Consider the following 17,235-nt stretch of genomic DNA (forward strand, 5'->3'; position numbering starts at 1 on the left):
CAGGCTCTGCCGCCCCGATGCCGTTCCCCACCCCGTTATCCCGGTTCATCCCGCTCACCGCCCGGACGCGTCCATGCCCGCCCGCCTTAACCGCTCCCGCCGATTCAAACGGGCCGCGCGCGGCCCCGCGCCGCCCCGCCATTGGCCAGTCCTCCGGCCCGCCCCCGCCTTGCCATTGGTGGACGGCTCCGTCAATCAGGCAGGGAACACCGCGGGTGCGGTTCCCGCGGAGGCCGCTGGATGGCGCCCTGGGCGCATCTCCCAAGGAAAAGGCGGGATAAAAGGAGGAAAAAAATGGGAAAGTCCGTGCGCCCCCGATCCTCTCCCCCCTCCTCACTTCCACCCTCCAAGCCCTGCACGTTATCATGGAGCAGCCACAACCCTGTCCCATCATTAATCCCACGGTTTTTCCGAACTGCTGAATTTATTGGTGCTGAAGAGGTGCTCCGTTCAGGGTACACCAGCCCAGAGCTGCGTATAACAGTGCTGCGATACAATTCCAGTTACAAGGAGGACTTATTCCATAACACACCGCCCCTCTCCGGGCACAGCCGGATACTCCGACTCCCCCCGCCCCCCTGCATTCCAGACGTTTACAACAGGTTTTACATGAAATAAAGCGCCTTTACAGGACAAAGCTGTTTGTTCCCACCGTGCAACCCGGGTCCCACGCATGGGAGCAGCCAGGGAACACCTAGACAGCCGGGAATCAGCTCCATTCCCTGATTCCCACCCCTCCCATCACGGTGCACTCTCGGAACTCAGGCTTCTGGGAACTACCGAGGTGGGGGACAAGTTTAGGATCTCTTCAAAGGAAGGGCCTTCATCCTCCAGGGGTAATTCTGCCTCAAACATGCGCTGGAGCAGAGCATCCACCGTCCTGTATCCTGGGGGGACAAAAAAAAAAATAGCCCCATAAGCACCAGATGTGCTCCTCTGAATACCTTAAAGGCCATTTAAAACAAGCAAGAAAATCCTCCAAATTACACTCCCTGCTGTTCCACCCCATCTGCTTTAAGTCCCCAAAGATAAGGCCATTATTTTGGAGTTTAAACCCTTCTATTCCATCGCAATGGAAACCTGAGGTACGGCAAGAAAGCCATGAGAAGGAGGGAAATAGTCATGGAGCCAGAGGAAAGGAGGATATAGTCACCCCGTGATCCAAGGCAGCAGGAGTGCAAAGCCCATGGAGGAAGGAAAAAGGAAAACAGGTGTCTTGGCACAGCAGGACCTCGGCCACCAGGGCAGTGTCTCCAGAGGGAGGTTAATGAAGGCAAATAACACAGAAGGGCTGAGGTGGGAGAGGAGAAGATGCTGCAGAAGTAGAAACAAACAACAAACATCAAATGTCCATGGCTACCCCAAAGTTTCCAGTTAGGTTTTAGCTACTTTTATAGCTCCAGGGGGGCAGCAGGGCTTAGGAGCTTCCCCAGGAACAGCTGGGAACTTTGGGCCTGCACACCCTGGAGAGTCACACTTACGTTTAGAGGCAATTTTGAACACCAGCCGTTTGCTCTGCAGCTTTGTTCCACCTTCCCCCTCGAGCTCATGCTCTGCACTCTCCATGTTGTCAAGGAGCTGTTCCTGCTGGAGCTCATCCCTGCACAGCAAGGGCCAGGAATTACCCTGGGGAGGGGGCACATCCCACCCCTGGGAGCCCTTCAGGGATGGGTTCTCAGTGGGGCAGCACAAGCACCAGGCATGAGGTTATTTTCCAGCATCTTTCCTGTCCTCTGGGTTGGAATTCCCAGCTGGAGGAGCCACGGAAGGCAGCAAAGCCAACACCAGTGGCCTTCTACTGGCACCTAAACCAGCAGAGGAGCCAGAACTTCCTGATAGGGAAGAGGAATCTCCATTTTTCAGGAAGATGAGCTGGAACTTTGTGACAAGGAAGGGGAATATCAGCTCACACCTCGACACAGAGGGTGGTTTTCCCTCATCAGTGGTGCCAAACTAGCCATATCCAGCACAGGTACATTTTTGGGGCTTACTCCTGAACTCCAATTCCCAGCTCCTGGATTTTCTGCTCGATGGCAGTTTCCACTTCACTCTTCTCCAGGGAGTATTCCACAAAGAAAGCTTCCAAGATGAATGACACGAAGATACTGCAAGAAATTATGAGCAGGATTGAGGCAGCAATTCCTCACTGTCTGGCATTGACCGTCTCAGTATTCCTAGACTCACTTCCCAGTGCTCCATGCCCTCCAGGTCAGAGCAGCACCCAGTGGGGACAAGAATGCAGCAGATCCCTCTCAACACATCCCACCAGTCTCCCAGGGCCTACCAGCAGTGCCCTGGCAGAGGCACTTTTCCATCCCCTTTTCCATCTAAAGCAGAGGAGATATTCCCAAAAAAAACCCCCAAAAAAACGTACTTGACAATGATGATCACCATCACAATGTGGAAGGCAATGAAGTAGAGTTTGGCAGGCTGAACTGTCACATTGGCAAATCCATTGGCAAAGAGTGCAGTGGGAGTTAAGGGAAAAGAGGGAAGGAGGAGATGAAGGAGGAACCAGGATCCCAACAAAACCCTCTGAGGGACCACCCCTGCTACCTGTCCCCGTGCAGAGCCAGGGGAAGAGAGTGTGGATCTGAGCACAACCCGACCTCCCCCAAGGACCATCAAACCAAATTCCCAAGAAACCAGCTGGGAACGTGTTCCACAAAAGATATCGTGCCACTGGTTGACCACAGTGAGCTCCATGAGGACAATGAAGGATGAGGCGAAGTTGTTGAAGTTGTTCTTGCAGTACTTCCCACGGGCAAACAGGGAATCCTTGAGAGCTGGATTCCCACATTCCAGGGCGTGAGGAGCATTCGAGTTGGCTGGGAAGTACTGGATTTTCCCATGGAATAACTCCATGCCAATGATAGCAAACACACAATACACAACCTGGGAAGAGAAAGCCCATCACCTGCTTCTCCAGCAAGCTGCAAGCCCCAGGGCAAGCTCAGCATCCCAGCAGGTTTTCCAGTTTCCACAGGCACAGCAAGGGGCTGGGGGGCAGCACAGACTCCAAGACACCCAACAGCAATCACCAAGCAGGAATAACTAGCCAAGAACTACAAATACACAAATAGGAAATATTCTCAAATCATAACAGAGGCTCATTTTAAGAAATTACTCAAAATCCAGGTTTCTCAATTCAGCCTCTTGCCCAAACCACAATCTGATTCCTTTTGATGCAAAGCCCAGGCTGCCAGAACACCCCATGGATCCAAGGATGATGCGCTGATCCAGGAAAAAGCGAGAATGCAGCCCCTCTGCACCCTTTGCTTGCACAATGGCCACGATTCAAATGCACACTTACAGTTCCAAGGGTCTGCCATCCAGGGAATTGCTTTTATCCCCTTGGAAACATCATGAGTGTGAGATTTAAGGCACATTTCCATGCAACTGGAGTGCTGTGAGCCAAGACACCAGGATTTCTTACCAGAGTGAGCCCACCAAAAGTCAGCATGGTCGGGACAATGTTTATCAGGGTGTTCATGATGACCTGGAACCTACAGAGAGCCCACACTGGTTATTGTCACACCCTGGCCACCACATGCTCCCCACATCCCCCAAAAAAGCCTCCAGAGAGGCTGCAGCCATTGGGCTCATCCCAGGCAGGCTGGGACAAGGCCTTGGGATGCTTTGTGGGGTGGCCATGGTCAGTTCTGGGCACACCAACAGAGACCAACCCCAAACCCAAAAACCATCTCCCATTCCACTTTCTTGCTCACCTCTGAATGCTGTCAACAACCCGGATCAGCCTGAGGACTCTTAGGATGAACACAATGTCCAGGATCTGCTGGCTGTTGTACTTCATGGCTGCAAAGAGAACCAAGATTTTTTTATCATGAAAATAAAGCTGGAGGGAAGTGTTTAGATAAAATTCTTTAATTCACTATTGTTTCCTTGTTAAACACCAGAACAGGGAGCTTAAAAAAAAAGAAAAAAAAAAAAAAAAAAAAAAAGAGGAAGACTAGGTTAGTTCTTAGAAACCCTCCAGAAATGCCTTGTCTGGTCACAAAAGCCTCTCAAGCCTGAGGTGCTGGCAGAAGGCTGGGGAGGACACCAAGATTCCCAAGGCATGCAGGCTGTTCAAGCTGCACTTACTGGACTTGAGGTTGGCATTGAGAATCGTTGCAGTCAGGGCAGCAAAGATGATGAGAGTATCAAACCTGGCATGAGGGAAGGCACTGCTGTTAGATTTTGGGGGGACAGGAGTGGGGTTTAAAACAAGGAGTGACCCCTGCTCCTCACATCAGGGCCAGGCAGCCCTGGGTCAGCTCAGGCTACAGGCACATGGGACAGCTTTGTGACAACATCCTCTGATGCCTCTTAAAACACCCCCTGGCACAGGAGTTTAGAGCCTTTCAGTCCATGAGGAGCTGAGCACAGCACTCAGCACACTCCACACAAACTTCCAGCCCACTCACCAATTCCAGAACTGGGTTTTGCCAAAGAACTCCCTGGGTTCATAAGTGTAGAGCTTCAGGAGGATCTCGATGATGTACAGAGTGAGGAACACCCACTCTGCATAGGAAATGTATGGGCTTTCCTCATCCAGAGCAATGAAGATGGCATTTATCAGGATGATGGCATCATAAGTCCAAACAAAAGCCCTGCAAGAATCAAGAGAGATCAGTCTGCAGCTCCCAAGAAGCTCAAAGGCATACAACAATTTCAAAAGCTCTTTGCCTTCCCTCTCAAAAATCCTTTACCCATCAGTTCTCCCCAAACCTGAGAGTTCGGAGGAGTCACTGAATAGTTTCTTTTTGCTTTTGAGGTCCAACACAGAATTTGGTTAACAGGTCCATGGAAGTGATTTTTTTCCCACCTACTCAGTACTGGTGAGGCCACACTCGGAGGTGATGAGGGAGGTACCAGGGTCAGTTGAACTCCCCAGTACAGAAGAGGCCTGAACACACAGAGCTGGTGCATTAAAGGGTCACAAAACTGACAGGAGGACAGGCCAGTGGAATGTGATGTGCTGGGAGAGCTAGGGTATTCCAGCCTGGCAGCGAGAAGGGGCAGGAGCAGCACCTGTGCATAAATATCTGATGGGAAAGTGCAGGGAAGATGGAGGCAGACTGCGCAGTGATATCCAGTAGAAGCATAAGAGGCAAGGGGAATAAGTTGAAATACAGGAACTCCCACTTAAACAAAGTTGCTTTGTTTTGTTTTTTTTGTTTTTTAACCAGGTATGATCAAGCACTGGAAGGGGCTGCAGATAAGTTATGGAGCCTCTGTCCTTTGGGGATATTCTGGACCCAGCTAGGATATCTCTGAGTACCCTACTGTGGCTGACCTTGCTTGGAGCAGGGGAGTTCCACATGCCCATCCCTAGCTGTTCCTTGGAACTGTGGTGGTTTGTAAAGTCTTTATCTCCACAGACTAAAGAGGGAAGTCTCCTCTTTCAAGTACATTAGTTAAAGATTATTTTAGAAATGGTAAACTAACCAAGTTGTTTTTAATGTTTTCATTGTGAAAAAAAAAAGCATGTAGGGGACAGAAAAGTAGACTGAAGTTTTATTATTCTGAGGTTTTTTTCTTACTGTTTCTAGTCAAAGTTTCTCTTTGTACCATTTAAAGTTGAGCCTCTTCTTGCCTTCCTCCTAATCCTATCTCACAGCAGGAAAATTTCATATTAGTGAACCAAAACTGCTACAGGAACCTCAGCTATTTTGGGATTCTGGGAAGGCTTGGAGGTGAAAGAGAGCTCTAGAGAACACCCAGAGCTGATGAGGCAGCAGGACACGGCTGTGCAGCAGAGACTGCTGAGGTAGGAGCAGACCCAAGTGCAGCGCTGAGCTCCTGTGTGGCAAGGCACAAAGCACAGCCTGATATCCAGCTCAGTCAGCGAGCTGCCTCCTCCACAGTGACAAAAGGCAGGCCAGGAGCAGTGGCAGAGTCCCTGAGGGTGGCCTGGCCACCCTGTCAGCACATCCAGGTGAGCCCTGAGCCCTGCCAGACTCACCTGTGCCTCACGGCACTGCGCAGGAGCCAGCTGGGTGTGGATCCGTACATGGCTGGTGCCCAGCGTGCCAGAGGGTGCCTGTGGATCTTCAGTGTTACCACCTGGATGTTGAGCAGGTCTGCCAGCTGCACGAAGGACTTCTTGTCTGCAGCACAGTGCCACGTGTCAGATCTCATGGCAAAGAAATTCTCTGCTAGAGGCAAATCCCAGCCCACAGGGTCTGGACTCTGTATCTGCTCCCAGCAAAGCCTGTCCTGAGTGGTATCCACCACAACAGGCTGAACTCGGAATCCAAGCAGCTTCTCTGCTGCACTCCTGGCGAACTGGCTGGAGCCACGGGCCAACAACCATCACAGAATGATACAGAATGATCCAGAACGAGGAGACTGACCCATCTCTCCCGATATTCCCGCTCCACATTGCATCTGATAGCAAGGGAGGCTTTCCACATCCTCTGCGCACAACAGGAGGTCCCACATGCCATGGAGAGCTTGGCCTGATGCTAAATGGCCATGAAAGGCCACTTACAGTGTGTGGAATATGGGCTATAGCACAGGCAGCAGGAACAACCTTTTAGGACCCCAAGAACCCAGAGGGAAACAGAAAGAGGGGCCTGGAGTCCCCATTCCTGGCAGCGCTCAAGGAATGACTGGACATGGCACTCGGCGCTCTGGGCTGGGTGACAAGCTGGGGAGCAGGCACAGGTTGGACCATCTTGGAGATCTTTTCCAACCTCAATGACTGTTATTTTGACTCCCTCTGGGGCCATTACAGACCAAAAAAAAAAAAAAAAAAAAAAAATCCCAATTCCAAACCCCTTGAAGGATCAGGCTTTTGGCTCCTCCCCAGTCCCCAGTGCTCACCTACGAACCCTTTCTGCTTGTCATCCGAGATGCGGAGCAGCAGCTCCCGGTGGGAATTGCTGGTGTCAGGAGCCACCAGCTTGACCAGCTGCTTCCACCGGGCCTCCCTGACCACAAACTGCTCTCCCTCCTCCTCCTTCAGGAGGTTGAAGGCCTCGATCATCTTGCGGCGCTTCATGTAGGCGAGTTTACGGATCTCGTTCTAGAGAGAGCACCGGGAGTCAGGCAGCTCCGGGTGCCCTTCCCCCTTTCTTTAACAAATAAACTCATTTTCACAGCACAGAGATGCAAGGAGAGAACCAGGGGAATGACACTGGACACAAAGCACAGCAAAGTTAGAGTGTGTGTGTAAGGAATGGTGTTTAACAGGCAGCTGTGGGTTCTCCACACAGAGCTCTGGAAGGATCAGCAGATTGCTGGATGCTGGGACAGCACTAAAAAACCGGAAGGAAAGACAAAGGGTAGCGTCAGACAGGAAGGAGGTAACAAAGACCATAGGAGACACATGGTCACAGAAGCAAAGAGGATGTGTCCACATATGCTTCCCATCCACAAGTGAATCCTGCTGAGAGCAGGGGCGGGGATCCTCTTCTGCACATGACTGTGAGCAGAGGGACATCTACCATTCTGCTTCCTGGGAAAGATCCATCCACCCCCCCCCCCCCCCCCCCATGGGAACACCCAGGAATTCCCAGCTCTCCCCCTTTGATCACAAACTGCCCCTACTGAGTTTGGGTAGAACAAAAATTCTGATTTACTCAGACCTCCCATTTCCAGTTCCCTTGCTCTAAGAGCACACGCAAAGATGCTGTGCAGAAACAGTTCCCTGCATGGAGACAGCATTCCTGAGCTAGGACTAAGCCTCCAAGGCAATGCAGAATGTACTTATCTGTTAGAAACACCACAGAATAGTTAATTCAGTGCCAACAGCACAACTCCCAAGAACCCCACAATATGAAAAGTGGGTCTGGGCTTGTTGTTTGCAGATCAAAGGCAAGAAGCTGATTCCCCTCCTCAAAGCTTCCCAAGGCAAAAGCCAGAGGTTCCTGACAGAGGACAGCAGGAATCCACTGGTCACAAGCCCCTCCAGGCATTACCTTCAGGTGTTTTTTGTAGTTATTGTAGACCACAGCCAGGAAGAGAGACATGAAGATGTAAGTGTTGATGATGACGAAGGCGATGAAGAACAGGGCGTACCAGGAGCTGAAGTCAAATGCTGGCATCCTACAGAAGGAGAGAGGGATTGCTGCTTGCCAGACTGACACACAGGGAAAGTGAGTCCATGAGAAAACAGACTCCCACGGGGATTCCCAAGGGCCTGCCAGATCAAACTCGTCAGCTAAAAGCTAAAAACTGCATTTGTTCAGCTAGAGGACACTTTTCTTCTGCTGGTTTTTCACCCTGGTTCGTCAGGCCCTGACTGAGGGCGCAGGAGACAGCATAGAGATTAAATTTCTGCCAGTGTGGCCAAATTTAAGAGTAGACACGAGGCAACGCCTCAGCCATATGCTATTTTTTGGCCTCAGACCCTTGCTGCACTCAGATCTGCTTTTCCACTTGCTCTAGGATGAGCAGCATTTTATTTCTCAGTTTAAATCCCCAGGGTCCCTGTACCATCCCAGTTGTGCTCAAGATACTTCCAAGCATACAGACAACCAAGCTGTTCCTCCCTGTCTTACTCTTGGCAGTAGCTTCCCAGCACGAACTACAATGGGAACCTAGAAGAGAGAGGAATGAAAAGCCCAACACCCATAGTATTTTAACTCTGCTGTGCAAATCAGAGGCTGCACAGAGAGCCCTGAGAACACAGAAAGATCTGATCATCTGTACATGACATCTGGACTGTTTGCTGTCGTCACCAGCACGTAGAGGTCAAACACAATCTCCAGGTAGTTTCTGAAGTAGGGCAAGCCTTCTGCTGTCTGGAGATTCCTAGGAGGAAGAGGACAGCCTGGAGTTAAGCTCTGGGATAACAACAGCAGGAGCTGGCATACCCTAGGAACTGTTTGGAGCATCCCAGAGTACTCCAGGAGCAAAGGAAGTACCCACACCTCTCTCCAAACAGCTTCAAGGCCATGAGGGAGAACATGAGGAGGCTGAACATGAAGAGCAGGAAGACGTAGGTGATCTCTGGCAGTGTGTTGCGGATGCTGCGGAAGGCCCTCCGGATCTGCCAGGGACAAGGGAAGGGTTCAGAGGCAGCATGGAACCCCCTTTTTCCCCTCACCACCCCACGTGTGCAAAATCCCTAGATTGGGCTGCAAGAGTCCCAGCCTTTCCCTTCTTGTTCTCCAGGGGAGATCCTAGAAGGAAGTGATCCAGCTACACATCACAGTCAACTCAGCAGCCAAGGGACAGAGGGCCCCAGGGCACTGCTCAGATGTTCTTGCTGCAGGGAACCAGTCAGGGACATAAATCCTCCATCACTCCAGGCCACAAAACACACACTCTGAGCCCAAATATTGAGCTGCTCCCTCCTGCCATGCCTCCACAGCAGAGTTTATTCATTTGTTAGTCAGGACCAGACTTGGGCAGCAGGACAAAGATCTCTCTATGATGAGAGGAATCAGAGTCCAAAAGGGGACTACAGGTTTGAGAACACCATGACACTTATTTACCCAGGAGACTTCCAGAAATCAGTAACCAGCTCCCTGACTCAGGGAAGAACACTGGGCTTTTCCTGTGGGACTGTGTGAATCCACCCACCTCAAATTATTGCTTCAGGCCACTTCTGAAACAAAACCTACTCTCACAGGACCCTAAAATCTGCCATAAAACCTTCCTGCTAAATCCCCTGGATTGTGAAAAGCAGCGGGCTGTCTAAAAAAAAAAAAAAAAAAAAAACCAAAAAAAAACCAAAAAACCAGGATCCTGAACATCCCACCAGACTTTTTCCTTACCTGGCGACTCTCTGCAAAGTTGATGAGGAATACTGGCCTCACAATCCTTGACCATCGGATGCTTCTCACACCATACAGCCTGAGGACCCCATACACAGCCAGGTCTGTCAGGGATAACTGTAGGAGAAAGAAGGAAAGCTCCCACAAAGAGTGCTAGAACGTGTTTATAGACAGCAAACAGTGTTCACTGATACAGGAGAGGGGTATACACGATAGGTTTGTGAGAGCTGGTTGGTTTGGCCACGGCTCATGTATGCCACGTCTGGGACCCCAGGAAAACAACTGAGTCCAACTCACCAGGATTGCTACCATGATGCAGATGTTCTTGGTGTCCTTCCAGAACATGTTGTGCAGGGTGACTTTGGCAAAGTGTGTCAGCCGCCCGAGGAACACCAGGAGGCACAACACCTCCAGCACTGATGTGGCCTGCAGAGAGAGCAGGGCTCAGCCAGCACAACCAGGAGCAGCAATGTTCCTTTTCTGCATGGTAACAAACAGGCAGAGCAGTATTTTCAGGCTTCCTTTTGTGGAATTCCCTGCCACAGGCAGGTTAGAGCCAGCCACTGTGTTTACTTAGGATTCAAGAAGGGCATCTTTCACAATCACACTGGTGCGGGACAAACAAAGGCTGAAGAAAAGTCTGGCCTAAAGTAAAACTTGGCTTATATTTTCACACATGAGGACTGGACCTGAGTCCCAAAGAAGGCTGGAATTGGTCTCTGAGGCAGAGAACAGCAACATGACTTTGTCTACAGTCACACGGGCCATTGCTGGTGGCCACAAGGGCTCCTAAAGTCCCTGGCTGTCTCTTGTGCCTTTTCTGTCCCCATTTCAAACAGATGACAGAATTATAAAACCCCAGAATCATCTGGGTGGAAGGGGACCTTAAGGACGACCCCATTCCACCCCTGCCATGGGCAAGGACACCTTCCACTATCCCAAGTTGCTCCAAGCCCTATCCAACCTGGCCTGGAACACTTCTAGGAATGGGGCAACCACAGCTTCTCTGGCAAACCTGGGCCAGGGCTTGACCACCCTTACAGGGGACAATTTATTTCTGGCAGGGGGAAGCCATCCCCCTTGTCCCAGCACTCCAGGCCCTTGGAAATAGTCCTTCATCTTTCTTGGTAGCTATTTCAAGTACTGAAGGGCCGATCAGGTCACTCTGAAGCTATTCCAGGCTGAACAACACGAATTCTCCCAGCTTTTCCTCACAGCAGAGCTGTTCCATCCCTCTGATCAACTTGGTGGCCTCCTCTGGACTCACTCCAACTTGCCATGTCCTTTCTGTGCTGAGGACTCAGACCTGAACTCCAGGTGGGGTCTCACCAGAGCAGAGGAACAAAGACATCCACAAAAACATCCCAATCCACCGTCTCTTGGCACCTCTGACAAACCACTTAGAAGCAAGTAACCCTTGCTGGCTCCAGCAGCTGCACGTTCTGCTCTCACACCATAAACTCACCAGAAAGGGGAGTGGATACACAGCAGGTTCTTCAAACAGGGCAAGGGACAGGTTGAGGAAGATGAAGAAGTAGGTGGCTGTTCTCATCATCCAGTGGTTATAGAGGCGATAAAGCCTGGAGGACAAAGGCACAGGCACCATAAATAAAGACTACAGGGCACATCCCTAAAGACGTGGGAGAACAGCACTCCTGGAAGAACAGCACTCCCTGTCCCAAACAAACATTTTTGCCAGCAAGGAACTCAGCAATTTGTATCCAAATCAGTCTCAGAGCTCATGGATACTATGCCGCCTTTGAGAGCAGGGTTAAATAACATAATGTTTATTATATGAAATATTTCTTAGAGTAAAGAAAGAAATACTTAACTGCGCAGCCAACTAGTTCTGCCACTCCAGCACCTTCCACACAGCTGAGCGCTGAGCCAGCCTCCCGTTCATCCCCACAGGGGCTTGGAAGACTTTCTGCGAGTTGCATTTTGTCCCCTCCAGCAAACCACAGCTCTTTAATATCATTACCCATCCTGAACACACAGACGCGTCCCTTTGAGCATTTCAGCTTGACTCCAGCGGCACCCCACCCCATCACTCTTCTTAGCACCTTAGATTTTTCTGGCTGTCGCTGTTTGCTTAGCTCTGCCGCAGGCGCGTTCTGAGCGCATCATCCCTCCTTACCTGACCGCCTCGGGGGAGGTCTTAAAGGGAATATTCCTGTTGTACTGCGCATCGGAGACAAACGCTGCTGCCAGCAGGAGATCCTAGGAGGGGAGGGGGGAAAGAACACAAGACAGCCGGTGAAGGAGCTTCGGGGAGGGAGGGGAGAGAAGGGACAAGGAGCCGGGAGAGTGTGTGAAAGCGGTACCGGCGCCGCCGCCTCGGCCATGGCGCGGGGCGGACACGGCGCCTCCCCGGCCCCGCCGCCTTTAACGGGGCCGGTCCCGCCCCCGCGGCGGCGGAAGCGGGAGGCGGTGCCGGGCTCGGGCCGAGGTTCGGGAGCGGACGCGGTCCGGTCCGGTCCGGTCCGGGTCGGGTCGGGGATGGTGCTGGAGGCTCTGAGGCCGCGGGTGGTGCGGTGGGCGCTGCTGGCCGCCTTCGCCGCCGGGGTGGCTGTGGGCTGGCAGGCGGGCCGGGCGCGCCGCCGCTTCCTGCGATGGCGCCAGCGCTGCCTCCAGCGCCGCCTCGCCGCCGCTCAGGAGAAGCTGGAAGCGGCCTAAAGTTCCGCCGGGAATGCCCCCGGTCTTGGCGGCGCGATCCGGGTGGCTCCTCCGGTGGTGGAAGCGCTGCTGGGAAAGGACAGCATCCCTGGGATAGCAGGGCTGCCGGCTGGGCGGTGTCCTTGTGGGAGGAATGTCGGACTTGTCTTTACGAGGGAGCTGCGGATCTGCTGCTGGATGGGACTAGAGCCGAGAGATGAAAGATTCCGCCGATGGATGAATGGGGGAGAAAAGGATGTTTGCCTTTACAGACGAACCGGAGGTTTGCTGACAAATGAAATTGGATGTTGAAAGGTGAAGGAAGAGATGGGGGTGGGGGAAACCGCGGATTCTGTAAGAATTAAAAAATGAAAAGGGAGGGTTATGCATCAGAGGGGAATCTCAGGAATCAGGCGTTCTGGGAAGTCTGTGCCTCTCAAGTACCTCAGCCCATGGGGAAAGAGAGAGGGAATTGCGGCCGGGAAAATAGGATAAAAAGGAGGCTGCGTCCTCCAAAAATTTGAGCGATCCCAGGGGAATGCCCCACGGGCTCTCCCTTTATTCAAATAAAGCAGGAAGGACTCCTCTCTCTCCTTTTTGGACATAAACCTCCGGTGTTTGTGGATTAATTTTCCTGACATTTGGAATAGCAGTGCGGGCACAGAGGATAGCATCCTTGGAATAGCAGGGCTGCTGGGGAAGGACAACATCCTTCTGTTGCTGCTGCCGGAGAGGGTAAAAAGAGGGTGAGATGTACTGGTATAAGTAATTTACGAGTGTTAAAGCCTCAGGACCTTTACAAAAACCTTATTAATCACTACCTGGATTTCTTCATGCCTGAGTGCTCTTCTAGTTGCTGACCTCTCCCCTCTTTTTTTCACATGTGCATCACACCCCTCCAGTAACATTGACCTGCTTGTGCTGGTAAGCTGGAATGAATACTTCTATGAGGACAGGTCACAGAACCAGTTGATGGATTTCTTGGAAACACGTGTCACCAGAAAAATGCAGAAGTCTCTCTGATGTAAGTTTTAAACCTGTTTGCTTTCATCCCCATCTTCACAGAATGTGACTTATTACACCTGTCCAGAGAAGATACTTCAATGAAACGGTGGGTTTGGAGTACATGGAACAATTGTGTGCATCTGAACTTAGCACCATTTTCATGGCAGTCCAATCAAGGTATGCTTGAATAAGGAAAAGCATAATGTGTCCAGATAAGTTTTTAACAAAATCATCTGATGTACTCGTTACACGTCTGTGTCAAGTTCCAAAAGTTAGAAAATCATAACAGAGCTGACTTTTTATTTTGCCCTCTGGTGTTCCTGATAGATCTAGAAATGTAAGTAGAAAGCCTGTTACATGACTGGGTGGTTTTTTGGGTTTTCACACTTAGTCTTTTTCATTCTTTCCCTAAAGATACCTTTCAGGAGCTAGGCTTGCCTTTCTTACTGGCCTTAGCAAGCGTTTTCTATGTATCAACAATTTTAAGTGTTGCTACTTGGTGTCCAGGGTCTTCAAGTCACCTGTGTGTAATCAAAATATGAACGTTCACAATACCAGGGACACAATATAGGCTGCAGAGTGTGCAGAGACTCAAGCATTTATGAATATCTGATTTGTGTGTGTATATGTTCCCTAGACATGGCTTTGTGCATATTTGAAGTATACTGCTTTTCTCAATCACAGGAGCTTTGCCAAGCCACAAAGTGACTAGTGTGAATGTTACTGCTGTAGTGTGCTGCTTTTGTGGTATTTCAATAGCAGTATTCAACATTCATAAAAGATGGGGGTTTTTTCCCAAGGTATTGCTGTCTTGCAGCTGCTGCAGCTTTGCTAAAATATGTTGAATTTATTCAAGATGCCGTTTATGCTCCTAAATCACTCAAGGTGCATTTCCAGGGGAGTGAGAAAACAGCTCTGATGGATTCATCAGCAGCACAAAATCTTGAACTAGTGATTAATAGCAGAGATTCTCTCTAAGAATAGGTTTTCCAAGTTATGTTTTGATAAGGATGGATTTTGCCAAGTTTCCTTGACATTTGTGTCAAAGAGCTGACCATTTCATTTCTCTCTATATGAGAGAACTTGCATCCCATTTAGAGCTTCTAAAAATATTTTGTCAGAGAAATATGTTGCAATTCAGCACCAAATTTCTGGCACAGGAAATCCTGAATTGTGGAAAGAGATGATGCCTAATCATCTTGACATTAATGTGTATGTTTTATTCAGACTTGAAAATTTAGTTTATGCAAAATTTGACAGACTATGGAATGAGAGAAGCAATATTTCTGCAAGTTTCTTATGCTGGATTAAAACACCTACCTTTGGCTCATTTTGCCCAAGAGACATGCTTCAGCCTTGAAAGGGGATTTTGTTTTCTTTTAGATCTAATAGTGGGAAAGAGAGTAATTGCTGTAATGATGGGGATGTGCAATGTGGTACTTGATTGCATGGTAGATTTCCACATTGAGATCAATGCTTGGGGCACTTCCTTCCTGGGGAGTTGTAGGCACAAGAAACTTCAAGGCTTGCCTTCTCCAGACTGTTCCACTTGTGGTTAGCAAGGGGAATACTTGGAACTTGTGTTTGGCTGCCTGTCGGGTTCTGAGATCCACCTCTGCTTACATGATGTAAAAAGGGGAGCCTGGACATTGCTGACTCTCCAAGTACTGTTCACAAGAGCTTTGTCCTTGGGGAGACACAGTAGAACCATAGAGTGCCTTACATAGGAAGGTACTTTTGGAGCAATATTTTTCTTAAAAAAAAAAAAAAAAAAAGTTTCTGTTCCAAATTTCACAGATGGCTTTGGAAGGATGGTGGTTACAGGAGGAGCTGAGCAACAGCAGATAAACTGCCTGAAGTTTCTCTTCAAGGGGGGCTTTTTTACCATTATCGATGCAGAATTTTGGCTGATCCATTGGCAAGTTTGAATCAGCCAAACCTATCTGGTTTTGTTACCTAGATTTTAGCTCTGAAGTCTGGTTACATATCTTTGTATTAGGTATCAGCAAGCAAAAGTGAATAGTACAGGCACACACCGGGAACACCTAAGTCAAATTTGTGTGCCTGTCTTAATTCTGGGAGAACTTGTCTCTCTTCACTGAACTGTGCAGGGCTAGAATCCCTTAAGGATTTATTTTCAGAAATGTATTTCAAGTAAATTGTTCTGATTAGTATTTGATCTCTGATTATAACTTGATAATTTGCCTCCTTGTGTAGGGTTGATTTGTTCTTTTTTATTAATTTAATGGAGAGGGAAAATGTGAACTTCACCACTGCAGTAGCAATGGAATGCTACTACAAAATATGAATAAAATACTAAGTACAAATGTATTTCTGTACTGATATAATTGAGGGCAAATCTTGTCTTACATCTCATTGAATTTCCTGGATTCCTAAACTGCTGTAGTTCATATAATAATAGATGTGACAAACGGGGAGATGCTAAGGATGCCAAAGATTTGTGGGATACTCTTGCCTGTAAGTGTCTCCTGACACCTGCTATTTCTGTTTCTGGGGCATGTGTTCTTCATGTCCATTTTATTTGCAGAAGAATGGTCGCACACTTCTTGGTGTTTTCAATTGCACTAGAACTCCCAGTGGAAGTCAAAGACTGAGATCCAGTATCCTGGAACCTCTAGTTGATGCTGAAACAATTAACACAAGACTGGACTGCGTTCAGGAATTACTCCAAGATGAGAAGCTCTTTTTTTGGTCTTCAAGCACGTAGTGGTTTACTTTGAAACACCTAATACTCTGTTTCTTTTTAAACATTCTTTTCTAATATAGGAAAGTACATAGTGTGACTCAGTATGTTTGAAAAGTATTTTTTAGTGGTTTGTTAGGTGATGTAGCGAGCACTACACTTTTTGAAGTAATCTGTATTATCATAGTGATATTTTTCTCAATTATTTTGCTTAGAAAAATTGAATTTCTGTGATCAAGTGTGTAGAAGTCTGCGAGGCAATAGCTTTTTGAAAGAGTTGGAGTTTGTCTCTTTACCACCATGGCTGGGTATGCATTATGTTTGATGTGTACCAGTATATATAATGCATCCACGAAAAGGCAAACGCTGCTTAAGTCACACTTGAGTATAAATATTTTTTTTCCTGTTGCTTTGTAAATATTATGGTCCAGAGAAAGGTAAAATACAGCACTAGCAATCTTCCACCTGAAACTGGACCATGTAATCTTTATCTATGTCACAAGAGAAATACGATTCAAAGAAAAAAAAAGTATTTCTGAATTGACAGAAGCCAACCCATACAAGAACCACTGCATGCTTAGGTGTACTAAGTCGTATGTATAGTTATGACAAAATTATTCAGATATTAGCTATTTTAAAGCTAGCTTTTACCCTGCCAATAATTTGTGGCAGTAGAATGTAAGGAAAAGATTAGCATTAGTATAGCTGAGCAACTGTATTCTTTCAAAGAAAACACATCTTCTTGCAATTTTGGTTTCATTTCTGTTGTGTCTACTTTTGTTACACAGTTATCTCAAAATTCCCGGATCCAGAACAGCTACTCTGAGTTTTGGTAGAGATTCCAAAGCAGGATACAGTAGGTTTCAAAGTACACCTTGGAAAATCAATCGTTTGTCTGCAGCATGCAGCATGTAGGTGTGATGTCTGTAACTGGTCTTAGTTGATGCAGAGGTACTTGGAAAAAAACGTTTAATCTTTCATCTCTCCCCACCTGCGTTCTTCCTAAGTGTACTTTTTATTCAGCAGGACTCGGATGAGAGAGAGAGAGAGGGAGAGAGAGAGGAACTCTCTTCACATCAGCGTCAAAGGAAAAAGTGTTCAGCGACTTACAGTCCTAGTGACTGTTCTGTGTAAAAGCAG

At 48.6% G+C, this 17,235-nt stretch overlaps 2 protein-coding genes across 2 annotated transcripts; one reads left to right on the plus strand and one right to left on the minus strand.

Moving 5' to 3' along the window:
- Window positions 1-477: 477 nt before the first annotated feature.
- LOC134042819 (two pore channel protein 2-like) lies at window positions 478-12,077 on the minus strand. The gene is made up of 19 exons (XM_062490758.1): window positions 12,056-12,077; window positions 11,869-11,951; window positions 11,197-11,311; window positions 10,029-10,157; window positions 9,732-9,848; window positions 8,883-9,001; window positions 8,662-8,763; window positions 7,929-8,055; window positions 6,832-7,033; window positions 5,969-6,113; window positions 4,428-4,613; window positions 4,105-4,169; window positions 3,729-3,816; window positions 3,437-3,506; window positions 2,676-2,895; window positions 2,375-2,465; window positions 1,992-2,105; window positions 1,482-1,600; window positions 478-887 (listed from the first exon to the last, which is right to left on the minus strand). Exons 1-19 carry the CDS (start codon window positions 12,074-12,076, stop codon window positions 742-744), a joined length of 2,259 nt encoding a protein of 752 aa, XP_062346742.1. The 5' UTR covers window position 12,077; the 3' UTR covers window positions 478-741.
- Window positions 12,078-12,174: 97 nt separating this feature from the next.
- On the plus strand, window positions 12,175-13,061 carry MTLN (mitoregulin). The gene has a single exon (XM_062489531.1). The coding sequence runs from the start codon at window positions 12,231-12,233 to the stop codon at window positions 12,405-12,407; it is 177 nt and encodes a 58-aa protein (XP_062345515.1). The 5' UTR covers window positions 12,175-12,230; the 3' UTR covers window positions 12,408-13,061.
- The last annotated feature ends 4,174 nt before the right edge of the window (window positions 13,062-17,235 follow it).

Source organism: Cinclus cinclus, chromosome 3, assembly GCF_963662255.1.
Source record: "Cinclus cinclus chromosome 3, bCinCin1.1, whole genome shotgun sequence".
Lineage (NCBI taxonomy): Eukaryota > Metazoa > Chordata > Aves > Passeriformes > Cinclidae > Cinclus > Cinclus cinclus.

What these genes read in the sequence shown, in the direction of transcription:
- LOC134042819 (XM_062490758.1), bottom strand. Translation starts at nt 12,076, where the DNA reads ATGGCCGAGGCGGCGGCGCCG. An exon ending in TGTATCCACTCCCCTTTCTG is followed by an intron (nt 10,158 to 11,196) that starts GTGAGTTTATGG and finishes CTCTCTCTGCAG; the next exon opens with GCCACATCAGTGCTGGAGGT. An exon ending in GCAAACAGTCCAGATGTCAT is followed by an intron (nt 8,056 to 8,661) that starts GTACAGATGATC and finishes CTCCTTCTGTAG; the next exon opens with GATGCCAGCATTTGACTTCA.
- MTLN (XM_062489531.1), top strand. Translation starts at nt 12,231, where the DNA reads ATGGTGCTGGAGGCTCTGAGGCCGCGGGTGGTGCGGTGGGCGCTGCTG.